Raw genomic sequence first — 13,168 nt, 5'->3', positions numbered from 1 at the left:
TCGATAGAGTCTCGAATCTGAAAAATTTCACTCGATTTGAGTCAAAGTTGCAAATAAATTTCACACAGAGTGTCCGAGGGTGAAATGATAAATAAATAAATAAATAAAAAACAAACAGCACAATAGTTGCTTGTACTGCATATATTTCCCAACTGCAACATTCCCTTGTAACGCGAATTCCATCGATTTCAGTTCCTCGTTTCGCTTCCACGATTGAGCTTTACGTAATATATATAATATATATATATATTGTTCGCATTATTATGCAAGGAGTATCAGTTTTGTCCGCGATTGAGTTTGAAATTAGTTCTTCAAACGAGATGAATTTTCAAACACAACGTCGATACGGTCACAACCGTGCATAAATAATACGTTGTAAACAATACACAGCCAGGAATACAACGGACGAAGGAAATTAGCTGAAATAAAAAGAAAAACTTCATACATGTAGAGAGCGTTGCGTCTATGTGAGGGAGAAAAACTTTGAAAGAAAATATTACAAGTTTAAGATCGATACTGTGAATAAAAATTAGTGTGAATAATAATTTTTCAGTAATCGCACTTCCTTTTCTTTTCCAACTTGTAACTATAAAAAAAAAAAAAAAAATACGTACGGCAAGTGAAATTTTGATAAAAAATTACAACCGATTATTATTCTGAATTCTTTGTTAAACGTAACACAGGCTTTGGATAAATGATGACAAGTAAGAAAAATGATGAAAAATTACGCCTAACGTTAAAAAAGGAATAACGAATGAGAGAGTAACCTTTGAGATTGGAATCGCGTCGTATATTATACAAGAACAATGTTTTTCACCCTTTTTCTTTCTCTCACTCTCTCTCTCTCTCTCGCGAATTTCGTTCCATCAGCGTGATACGCAATAAAAAGACAAATGGTCCGAAATAATGTCTGCTGTTTAAGTCATGAACCTGCGGTGTTTCCTCGAAGCAAGCCGGACAAGCGGAAACTGTTGGCACCGTAACACTCCCAAAGAGTGAAATGGAAATCTTGTCAAGGCATAAATATGGATGTCCTTGGCCTAGGGTTGCATCGGCAAACCGTTCCTTTTTTCCAATTCCAATCAATTCCTCTCCCCGGTTTGCTCTCGCCTCGTTTCTTTTCGTTTCATTTCATTTCGCGAGGTGTGAAGAGACGCGAACGAAGTGAGGAAAAGAAGAAGAAAAAAAAAAAAAACAAAACAAAGAAAGAAAAATCATCAACGAAAGTGTGAGGTGCGAATAAGTGGAAGAAGGAGAAAAGTATTTTTCAATTTATCGGCGTCCAAACTGCCGTTGGTGCTTCTTTGCCGATTTTCTATACGCCGTTCCTACACCTGTCGTACACCTATATCTCCGAATTTGGAAAGTTCCCAAAGCGCCTAATTCCAAATCATCCGACGGCGAAACTTGACGTAAAAAAATCAGACCTTGGAGAAACGACGAAGTTTCGAATGGTCGGAAAGCCGACGGCTTCAAAGTTCCCGAGTGCAGGATTTCGAAAATTTAAATTACGGTAGAGTAAAGTTTCGAAAATGAAAATATACTCGCACATCGTGGTTTAATCAACGAGTGGGTGTAAAAAATCAGATAAACCGAAAATTAGAACTACCAGGATTCCGTACGTAAAAATATCGAATATCCAAAACAAGGAAAGATCAGAGCGTTGAAATTTCACCAAGCCGAAAATTCACGGAACCGAAAATCTTGGATAACTCGGAATTTCGATGTTTAACATTTAAGAATTTTCTCATTTTCGCCCTTTCGGAACTTTGACATCTTTACTTTTAGAATTTCTCTCCTTCGCAACATTTTCGAATCCAGAATATCCACCCCCCCGCCCCTCATTTTCCGTCTCGCTATCGGTTCGTCGTCGCTTTCGTGTTTCCTCCCGCGACCGTTCTCTCAAATGGAGAAAAGCTGAAAACGAAAAAGAGTATAAAACGAATGGAGAATGACCGTCGCGCGTAATTTCATCAGGAATTGAAAACCACCCCCGTCCACCCGATTCCATTCCTTTCGAAATCGCGTTTGAGACAAACGTGGTATTCCCCAATTCCCCCAAGAGCCAATCTCCGGATCGGTAAAAATTGCGATCAAAGTATAGCCGCCGCTTCTCGGTAATGAAATAGTAAATAGAACCCTCTATCCGTGTACGTAATACACGTTTATCGCACACCTACGTGCATACACGTACGTACAACTCCATTTCTATTACTCGACGACTATATCCTACATATACATATATACATACATATATATATTATATATATATACATATCTATGTACAGCTGTTGAAAGGACCGAGTCTGAAACTGAAACTCGGACTCTTCCACTCGACTCCCTTTTTTTTTTTTCTCTCATCCCGCCATCCCGATTCAATTTACCCTCTGCGGTAATTTAAACATCGTCGGTTTTCCAGATTTTTCTCACCGTTTGTTTTTTTTTTTTTTCTTTTTTTTTCTCTCCTTCCGCTTTCTCTCTTTCCTTTCGTTCTTCTCTTCGCTCTTCCTCCCACAGTTCTCTACACCTTTTTTTTTTTTCTTCTTCTCCCTCCCTCCATTTTAACCGTAGTTCCTCTACCTCCGAACGCTGCGGCGATATTTCGCGTAACATTTTTGAGGTACGTGTAACTTCGATAATTCGTTAAAACCGAGGGGCGACGAGGAAAATTCGTTCAGCGAAATTGTTGAAAACCGGAAGGGAAAGAGGAAGATGAGAAGAAGAGGAAAGCATAAAAATTGAAATTAATTGAATATCGAGGAAATATTTTCAAACTGTTTGAAAACGTGAAAGGAAAAAAAAAAAATCAATATTTCAAGAAAATTGAGTCTAAAATCATTTCAGACGTCGTTTCATCGATCCAAGAAGATCGTGTCTACATCATTTATAACTATTATTATTTATTTATTCATTTTTCTCCTTCTATGACAATAATTGATTCACGATAAAAGCACTTCGATCACGAATGTCGAATTTATTTACAACATTTTACACAATATTACATTAATAACGCGTAAAATTAAGTCAATCATTTTTTCGACCAAATATTTTAAATATATTACATTACATATCCGTCAGCTACGTCGGTTACTCGTTTCTTCATCTTCTAGCATATTATATATATATATGTATATAAGCTCTGCGCCAGCAGCGGCTTTTAATAAACATGTAAAATATTACCACGGGGATTTCTAATTAAAAATATCAATCTTCCTAATGAGAAGACCTCGAGGAGGGGAAAAATAAGGTGGATGAAAGAGGGAAGGGAGAGAATGTGCGAGGGTGCTCCCTGTCTTTCACCTTAAACTTTCTTTGCCTGCAAAATACGTACGGATTGTCCGTACATAATTATATACATACACAACTATATATATATATATACACACCTATAATATACCTACGTATATATATAATTGGACAGTCATTTGTCGGAAAATTTCAACTCCTCCAACGACTGATCTAAGAACTTTATGATTTATATATACATATATGTACACCTATATAATAGGTACATAAAATGTAGGTGTACTGTATATTTCTTATACTCCATACTCATATGATAAAAAAAAAAAAAAACAAACGCCATTATTCCTCATTCAAAAAGTCGAGACTTTATATTTATCGTTATTATTTTTACCCTCACCAGATGAAGAAAAACGAGAAGAAAAAAAAAAAAAAAAAAGATCAGGAAGAAATTAATTACCTCCAATTTGAAAAGTCGCTTGTGACGAATTTAGAATATAATCTACACGGTTTTCCCCGCCTTTAAGCTTTTTTCTGTTTTTTTTTTTTTTTTTCCTCGTCATTCCAACGAATAACGAAACCGGAATAAAGATAAAAGCGAAAGAAACGGTAAAAACGTAAAGGAAAACAAAAACACGTAGCGCAAAAAGTTTCAGAGAGTATTGGAAAAGCTAGCTGTGCTGTTTCAAGCATACCTTTGCAATATACATGCCATACACATATCACACATAGGTTATAGATATACGAAATTCCCTTTTCATACCTGAAATAATATTTCCTCCTTTTAATTTGGGAAATTTTCCGTACCGTATCGTATCAAGTATAATTATACGGCGTGCCAATTATGAATAATGAATTGCGAGTGAAATTTACAGAATACACATAATCGAAGCGAACTTTTATAAATATATACATACACACACACACACACACACATATATATACATGACACATGTATATACATGTATATAAACGCTCCTAATTACTTTCGCTGAAATTATTTTTACCACTGATATACCGCAACGAGTAATTTTCACACTTTTTTTCTTCCTCGAGCATATCGTCACGATATTTTCAAAGAACAATCTTACGCAAAATATTTCTAGCGCATTTTTTTTCCTCACCGGCGGGCAGAGAGAGGAAAAAAAAAAAAAAAAAACAAACATCAGTGCCAATGAAATAATCGTAATAATTAATTATCGAGCGTTTTGCGAAATAATTGAATTTATCCCCGTGCCTCTACAATACATCCGTGTATACAGCACGCCCGTATCTAGTATATAACGAAAATTCGGACATTCAATTACGCGAGGCGCCTCCATCGAATACCTATACGTACGTACATAATGTATATATATGTATATACGTTTATATACATATATACATAGCTATATACCTGTATAATACACGCGTATATAAAAGCTTTGCAGGGTTTCTCCGGTCATCGTGTTGCACTCAAGCACCGCAATTTGCTCGGGCATGCTTTTAGTTTCACGTTAATGATTTACCCTGCCTCCTGGACGTACTGCGTACGGGTATATATACGCGCGCGTGTGTGTGTGCGTGCAACGTATCGTACGCGTGTACGCGTGCGTTATATACTTCTCGTCGATAACCCCCACCGCGGCCAACTATGATAACGAGCAATTAACCGTATTTATTAAAAATTCCCTTTATTTTATTCATTCAATGTTCCCATTTTTTTCTTTTTTTTTTTTTTTCTTTGTCATTTTCAAAGGAACGATCGTTCGTTACACGTATAAGAAGTGAAAAAGTGAGAAAAAAAAAAGAACACACCTCCCTTTCAGAATCATCGATCATCACGTCTCGTAATCGTCCGATATACAAAAATTCGTTACACCTGATTCAATTTTTTCAAATCGCGTTTCAACGATAATTCGCAAAAGGAAAAGCAAAAGAAAGAAAAAAACGAAATGAAAACACGCTCAAATCGACAGGTTACAAAAAAACAGAAAAAAATCACTCGACACCCTCTGAACGCACGAGATCGGCGGGATTGAAAAATCCGCGTAAAGGAAAAGGCTGAAGAGAAATGAAACTCATGACGAACGTTGCGGAAATGTAGAGACAGAGAGAGAGAGAGAGAGAGAGAGAGAGAGAGAAAGAGAGAGTCGCGCTGATTGCTGATTGCTGATTGCCGATTGCTTTCAGCGTAATTAGACCACCCGTCGGAAATTCTATGGATGTCCAAGGGTGGATCGTGAGACGGCTTGGCATGTACAGCGGGGTTATATTTTGCGGGGGTTGGGCGTAAGGATTTCGGAGTGGCGTGGGAATTGCGTCCGTAGGAAATTCTCGGTATCAACCGCGAGTCCTTTAACTCCCATTACCGGAACTTGGGGGAACAGGGAGTTGTTCAACGGTATCCCCGATGTTCTCCGATAGACGGACGAACGGATGGATAAATGAATGAACGAATGGATGGATGGACGGACGGACGGATGGCGATTTCGGATTCGCGGTAAACCGCTGCTTCGATCCGTCGGACGGAGAGGCTCACCCTTATTTCTTGGTGCATGGATTGAATTTGCCGACAACCTCGAGGGTTAAACGATATTGATAAAATGACGAAGTAAGAAAACGAATAGAAAAGAATTAGGTATAACGGTGATCAAAAAGAACAGGAAAATCGTTCGCTTTCTCTTTTTATTTTTTTTTATTTTTTTTTTTCCAAAATTTACATAATTTTTATTCCTGTGTGTTTCGGAGGAAGATTGACGATAATATTACGATACGGTTGATCAAGCAATTGGGAAAAATGTATAAAAAACTGTTACACTACGATGTATTGTATATGTGATATTGTATAACGGAAAATAAATATTTCTTAATTTCAAAATCAGAAATTAACTTCATTTCAAACCACACCTTTCACAGATACGTGATCCGATAGAAGGAACAACGAGTTAACGACAGCAAATTTTTTTTTTTCTTCCAAGCATACGATAATTTACAGTACCCTAGAATCAATGAAAATCCGTATCATTAAAAATCTTTCGATACTAAGAACCGAGTTTTTGCGATAAAAAATCAACCCCAACGAAATCAAAATTCATCACATCTTGCACGTGATTGAATAAACAACGATTTGAACATCGATGCCTCGTTTCTCGAATTATAGACGGTAGATTTTATAAAAATTATACAAATATAATTTGACGAATATAAAAAACGATTTCCGTAACCTAAGAAGTTCGATCCTCCGAACCGTTCTTACTATTATTGTCATCATTATAAACCTTATTATTACCACTATTGTTATACATAATTGTACGTACGAACATATGTATAATGCATGTAGGTGTCGCGGTAGATTTGGGGAGGGCAGAAAGGAAAGAAAAGGAAGGGGGCGAAGTTTGCCCCGTTATCCCGACGGGGGTGAGATAAACTCGCGCGTTATGGTAATGTATGGTAATACCGACACTCCCCGTAGCCGCATCATGAAAATATACCCAAATTTACGGCGATAACTGGCATGGCAGGGCGACGCCGAATCCACCCTCCAATGCTGGACCCGCAACTCGGGTCCGTCTGCGTGGAGATTTTTCGTCAACGATACGGTGGGGGGGTGAATGGGGGAAATTATGCGCGTAGAGAATTTCCGAAGATCGCCAACGTTTTGCGTTTTATCTTCTTTTTTTTTCTCTATACAATCGATCTTTGATTCGAATTCTCTGCGGAATATTCAATTTTATCTTTAACTACGAATTGTAATTTTACAAAACGAAACGATTACTTCTGTTTAACAATTTTTCAATCTTTTTTTTTTCTCCGCCGTAGCAACGATTCAAAGTATATGTACACGGACGATACTGGAGATAGATTCCTACAACAACATTGTTACCGACACTCGGTCAAGTGAGAATATCCCCACCCCAAGAAAATTTCAGAAAATGGTTTGCGTCTTGGTTAAGCGTCGGTAACAATGTCGGTAAGGGAATCTGTTTAAGAGCCTGTTCTGCAAACCTACTGTTCGACAAAGATAACAGTTGTAATCCGCATCATTAGAAAAAAAATAAAACACCACGGAAAAAATTAAAAATCTACAACTTTCGTGAAATAAATTAATCTGAAACGCGTTACGAGACGATCTTCGTTCATTGATTCCTCTCTCTTCTATAATTACGTACGTACGAATCCGCGAACAAAGAAAAAAAGAAAAAATCAAAAAAATCAAAAATACGAAAGAAAAAAATACTCATCAAATATTACATTTTCAATCATCTCTCGTGTGAGAAAAAATAACGTTTCAACGATGACTCATCCACCGTTCGCGTTCTAGATGATTCGATTCATTGTTGGAGGAAATAACTTGGATCATACAAATCGCACGTTTGTTAGCACGATTTATAGGCATATGCATATACGTACATACATTCGTCCGGAAACTTAAATACCCACGTTACACAATGTTACCCAGATACCAATTAATCTGTGCAAACTTTGAGACAAAGTTTCCACTTCGTCCGAATCACATTACATAGCACATATATACCGACGAGGGTATTATGTATTTAACCGCCGTACGTACAGCATTGCGGATTAACCCGTCTATAAATTTTCGCCACGTCATATCGCAGTCTCGAAACACTGTACAAAACATGTACGAACCCGCGACAATTCACGCGATCAAATCAACAAGCTCCGTTCGTCCGGTTCCATTGATTCGTAATTCATTCGTTGTAGAAAAATCGGTTCTTCTCGGTCTCGATTATCACATGAATTGTTTCCTTGTGTCGCGAAGAAAAGGGAGAGAAAAAAAAAACACAATCATAAATTCTGATATACTCTATTCCGAGAGCAAGAAGAACACACGCACAGACACAAGTGGAAATAACGGGAAAGATGATGAATAAAATTACACATTGTAATGACTGACCTTTGACAGCGTTGAGCTTGTTGCCGACCATCTGCTTGGCCACGAACGCCGCCATCTTGAATAACTTTTATCCGCTTCCTTAGATTCTTTTCCTTTTCCTTCCCTCTCTTCTTCTTCTTCTTCTTCTTCTACTTCTTCTTTGCTCTTCCGCGCTGCTGTCTTAGCCCTCTAAGCCCTGCGTACTGTAAGAAGAGAAAAAGGGTTTCTTATAGTATAGTTCCCAGGAGGAAAGAAGAGCTACTGTGGCGAGCGGGTCTTATGAGTCGGATGCTGGATAATATCGATCCCCCCCATCCCTCGTCCCCTTTGGTCTCAGCGGCTAATAACTCCCCCGTATTTTCTTCTCCCTTACACCAGCATCGCGGATATATTCGTTAAGAAGTCGGCAGGTATTTGCGGGGTTCGAAAGTTAGCGAGGGAGGATGTAAAAAAAAAAGCTCATTAAGAAAGAAGAATTTCAACCATCTCACTCTTCCGTACGTCACTATAATCCCGACATGCTGCTGAATTTGCGGATAATACACGCATACATATATATATATATACATATATATAATGTTTTAACATTCGCATAATGTACAATCGCAGTTAGACATAAGATAACTTTATCATACAATGATATAAAAGTTTGCTGTATAGCGTCAAGAAAATCCTTTGTCAAAAATTTCACGATGCGTGTGAATTGATGAATTCTGCGACAAAAGAAAAAATTCAAGTTACACCTTGCAGAAATTCTATCTTTGTACAACAGTTGCGACAAATTCACCCGACGACAAAAAAACCAACCGTTACCGAAACAGGGAACAGCTAACAGGAACAGACAAATGAATTGATCGGAGCTTTTTTTTGTTTCAAACCGAAAAAAGACGTGGAGAATTTATTCGTAGCGCCGGTTGCGCTGATAAGAAGAAAAAAATTGTACAAGAAATTTGAGATTAATTCAAATAAACTTCGTTTCACTCGACGACACAAAATATTTCCCCCGTCACTTTTTTATTAATACGCGTAACGTTCCTTCGAATTGGAAATGGTAAAAAAAAAAAAAACACTTCATTCGCAATATTTGTTCGGCACGCATAATTTGGTAGATTCAATAAATCCATTCTCTATGATTAGTTTGTTAGCTTCCTACGGAAAACACAAACATTATTTTCAAGCGCGAAGGGGATTTGGAAAAAAAAAACAAATCAAACTAAAAAATGCGACCGCTGCGGATTGAATATCGTTAAGAAGAAAAACAACAAAGAAGAAAAGAGAACGTCTAATTGTGTATGTACAAAGAATGAAGAGAATAAATAATAAAGTAGACACGTGTGTGTGTGTGTGTGGAAAATGGAAGCTGGCGAAAGACGGTAAAGCGATACCGACGCCACATGAAGGAGACGCGACGCGACGACGCCGGGCAGTTCTGCAGAAATCGGGCGTCGCGACGTCTGGGCGCCTCGCTAACCTCGTGGAAAACACTGCACAACCTTCGGTGTTTTCGCTCCGCGCATACTTCCGATTGGAATGAAAACAGAGAGTGAGAGTGAGAGAGCGAGAGAGCGAGAAAGAGAGAGAGAGAGAGAGAGAATATTCTTTTTATTATGCAACGATATTAGACATAGGTACATAAATTGCGGCGATGGTAAAATAAGGCTATATCGTACACGAAATAAACAAACAAACAAGTTTTCCAAATTTCCTCAAATACGACGATCAAATGTACAGATTTTTTTTTTTTTTTTCACAATTCTTCAGGTATTCCATTTTCAAGTTTTTTCAAAGTGATATAATCGTTCGTTAAACTCCAACTCAACCCAGTTTGCGATTAATTTACCTTTCGAACTGTAATTCTCGATTATAATATTTTTTTTTTTTTTTTAATCAATATTACTTCGATTATTGCTCAAACCTTTCGACACTTTTACACGATCGGAAAGCCAAGAGTAAACGGGAACAAAAAACTAATTACTTTTCAAAATCATTTTAATACATCGACTAACGGTAAATATATGCACGGTAAAATTTACTGCCTTTTTAAACATCGAGAACATAAAAAAAAAATAGAAAAAAAAGAAGAAGAACCGCTTCTTTCTTAAAGATTAGTGAAGGATTTCTTTTTGTTCTGACCGGAAGTAGTGCGGAGCGATTAAAATGAATTCGAATTCACCCTCACGCGCTGCCTTTTTCTGCTGCTCGAAATGCTTTCACCTCGTAATAATTACACACGCAAACAGGATGAATTAATTTCACAACAGGGTTATACGTATAATGTATCTTATTTATATATATATATATATATATATGTATATATATATGCTTGATACACAAGTGTCCGTGAACATAATGTATACGTACGTAAAGACAAGAGTACATGGTTTGAATATTGAGTAAATTAATTAACAGGATGGCTCGATTGCTTCGTAAACATCTTGGGTAAACGCTCTTTTCTCTCTCTCTCTCTCTCTCGACATATATACATAATATATATCCACATAGACATAATATGGACATTGTATACTTTATACCGGGGGGAGAGAGAGAGAGAGAGGGGAGACAAAGCTGCCGGGGGATAAAAAAAAAGAAAGATAATTTCACTCATCCCTTCTGCGTATGAAATTTAAAAATACGTCGAGTTCGGTTTCTGTTGACCGAAACACGACGGGAACATAAAGGAAAAAAGGCGAAAATGAAAATGAGAATCAACAACGAAAATGTAAATTATGAATTTCGCCTAATACTCGGTGTTGGATGGATGCTTCGTAATTGTGATTATTTTTTCTTAATATTTCGTTTATTGTATCGTCAACCCAACGCAATTGTTTCAAATCGATCGTTCGTTGAACAGACAACGATGATAAAATATTTTGAAACTTGTAAAATAATCTGATTTTGTAAAAAAAATTAATACATATCTCCAAATCGCAATTTTGACAATAAAAATAACGCTAAAAAACCGAGTCGACGTTGAAGCCTTGTTTAACTAAAAAAAAGTAGAGCAAACCTCGGAAACTGATTTTTGCGTAGCAATAATCAAAAAAGGATCGACGATAGCGCAAAATGGTTTTGCGTGCCTCGTTTTTCGTAATTCCAACAATACTCAAACGGTTTTTTTTTTTTTTTCAACGACACCCGTTTTACTCAATTTTTCTAGTTACTGTAAGGAATAAAATTTTTCTCAGTGTACGCGACACGATACCTTTTATATATATATATATATATAACGTATATAAATCTAATTCAGGTTTATCAAGCTTTCGCAAGGTGTGTAAAATGGGGTGTAAGATTTCGTTACACAAGAAGACAACCCTCGCCTAACCCTCTGTACGTTGTATACATATATATGTATACACGAGTTGCATAGCTGGCACAACGGGATAGAATTACCCGTCGAGAAGTGGGTAGAAAGGTAACCCGAAACCCTCCGGAAACGGGATATAATCCGGAGGAGAGATTTTCTAGCAAAAACGTATACGTAACAAATATTGATATAAATATGAGTATGCGGAGAGCTTGGGAATCTCACGCTCACCTGAATACGTCAGAATTTTCACGCAGCAGTTACGCAATTTACACCGTTCAACCTCTAGTTCTATTTGCAATGATTTGTTTCTTGAGTGGAGAGGCAAACAAAAAAAAATCAACAAATAAATAAACAAAAAAAAACATCAAATTGTATAATTGTTTTGATTAAAATTCCAAAACTCTCGAGAAATTCGTCTGCTTGCGAAAAAAAAAAAAATCCTCAAAATGTAAATATATTCATTTAATTTTATTCAAAAATGAAACCATTTTTTCTCCAAGAATTATTATCAATAAACCTTCTACAATTGATGTTAAAAATTTTTCCTTCATATCATAAAACATATGGTCAAATTTCTATAACCAATTTAATAAACTGATTTACTCCATCGAGATTTGTAAATGAGATTTTAGCTTTCATGTTATTAAAAAAAAAACGGCGCTTGCACAGATAAAAGCAGTTATTAATATCATTGTTGTTGTTGTTGTTATTATTATTATTATTATCATCATCATCGTGATAATTGAAACGCAAGGTACGCGAAATCAGTTCATCGACGAATCGTTGCCCACTTGGCTGATTTTCATCCCTTACTTTTCCTCTTTTCACTCTCTCTCTCCATCTCTCTCTCTCTCTCTTCTTTGCGCTAATAATAAAAATCATAAAAAGGCACGTAGCGCCCGCTTATTGTAGTGAAGTACAAGGATACCACTCGTCTGGTTTAAAAAACAAAGAAAAAAAAACGACTTTCGCATCTTAAGTATTTTTATACATAAGTATACCATGTAGGTACATCATGTATCTGCTAAACCGTTCAATTAAAAAAAAAAAAAATGAGACGAAATAAGCTACGTGTTTTTTTTTTCGTTTTTGTTTTTGTTTCAAATTTAGTCAACAGCTGAGAATTATAAACCTTATGCAGAATCGCGTAGTTTATTAATTAACTGCAGGTATATTATATTTGGATCGCACAAGTCTTCAAAGATTTTCAAGTTGTTCCAATTTTTTTTTTCTCTTTCATTTCCTCACTTTTCATCTTGAAGTCAACAGAATCGCAGTCATCCTTTCCACCGATTCTCAGTGTTTCTCTTTTCCCTAATTCTCCGTTTTCTCGTCGTTATTCGCGCAGAAAAAACACCGATCCCAAGTTTTTGCAAATTTGATAAAAATTAATAAAGCCTGACGAGGCAAAAAGTGAAGGAACGAAGGAAGAGAGGAAGAAAGTAAAGCTCAGAAAAATTGCTAAATCGATGGGAAAACTCGGCCCCGAAGCTAGACGGGCGAGAGAGGGAAAAAAAGAAGCAAAAAACGAAGAAAAGGGGGAAAAAAGTACGTGTGTGTTTAGGCGTTAGCAAACAGCAGATGAGCTTGAAAGTCGGAACTCCTTGAAAATTTTTCAACTATTGAAAAAGGGAGGGAAAAAGAGAAAGAGAGAGAGAGAGAGAAAGAGAGAAGGAGAGCAGACTCGATTCAACTCTGCAGGCTGAACCAGAAGTTAAATTCCCGCGCTTCTTGATCCT

The 13,168-nt window shown here is 36.8% G+C and overlaps 1 protein-coding gene across 2 annotated transcripts in view; it reads right to left on the bottom strand.

Annotated features, from left to right (window-relative positions):
- LOC107227612 (complexin) overlaps positions 1 to 13,168 on the bottom strand; it is a 240,926-nt gene that overhangs the window by 144,979 nt on the left and 82,779 nt on the right. For both annotated transcript variants that reach the window (XM_046735663.1, XM_046735662.1), the window contains exon 2: positions 8,144 to 8,325. In XM_046735663.1, coding sequence (XP_046591619.1) covers positions 8,144 to 8,198 — 55 coding nt within the window. In that variant the 5' untranslated portion in view covers positions 8,199 to 8,325. The remainder of the gene's footprint in view (positions 1 to 8,143; positions 8,326 to 13,168) is intronic.

This window comes from Neodiprion lecontei, chromosome 3 (genome assembly GCF_021901455.1).
Source record: "Neodiprion lecontei isolate iyNeoLeco1 chromosome 3, iyNeoLeco1.1, whole genome shotgun sequence".
Lineage (NCBI taxonomy): Eukaryota > Metazoa > Arthropoda > Insecta > Hymenoptera > Diprionidae > Neodiprion > Neodiprion lecontei.
This window is presented reverse-complemented; position numbering and strand designations above follow the sequence as displayed.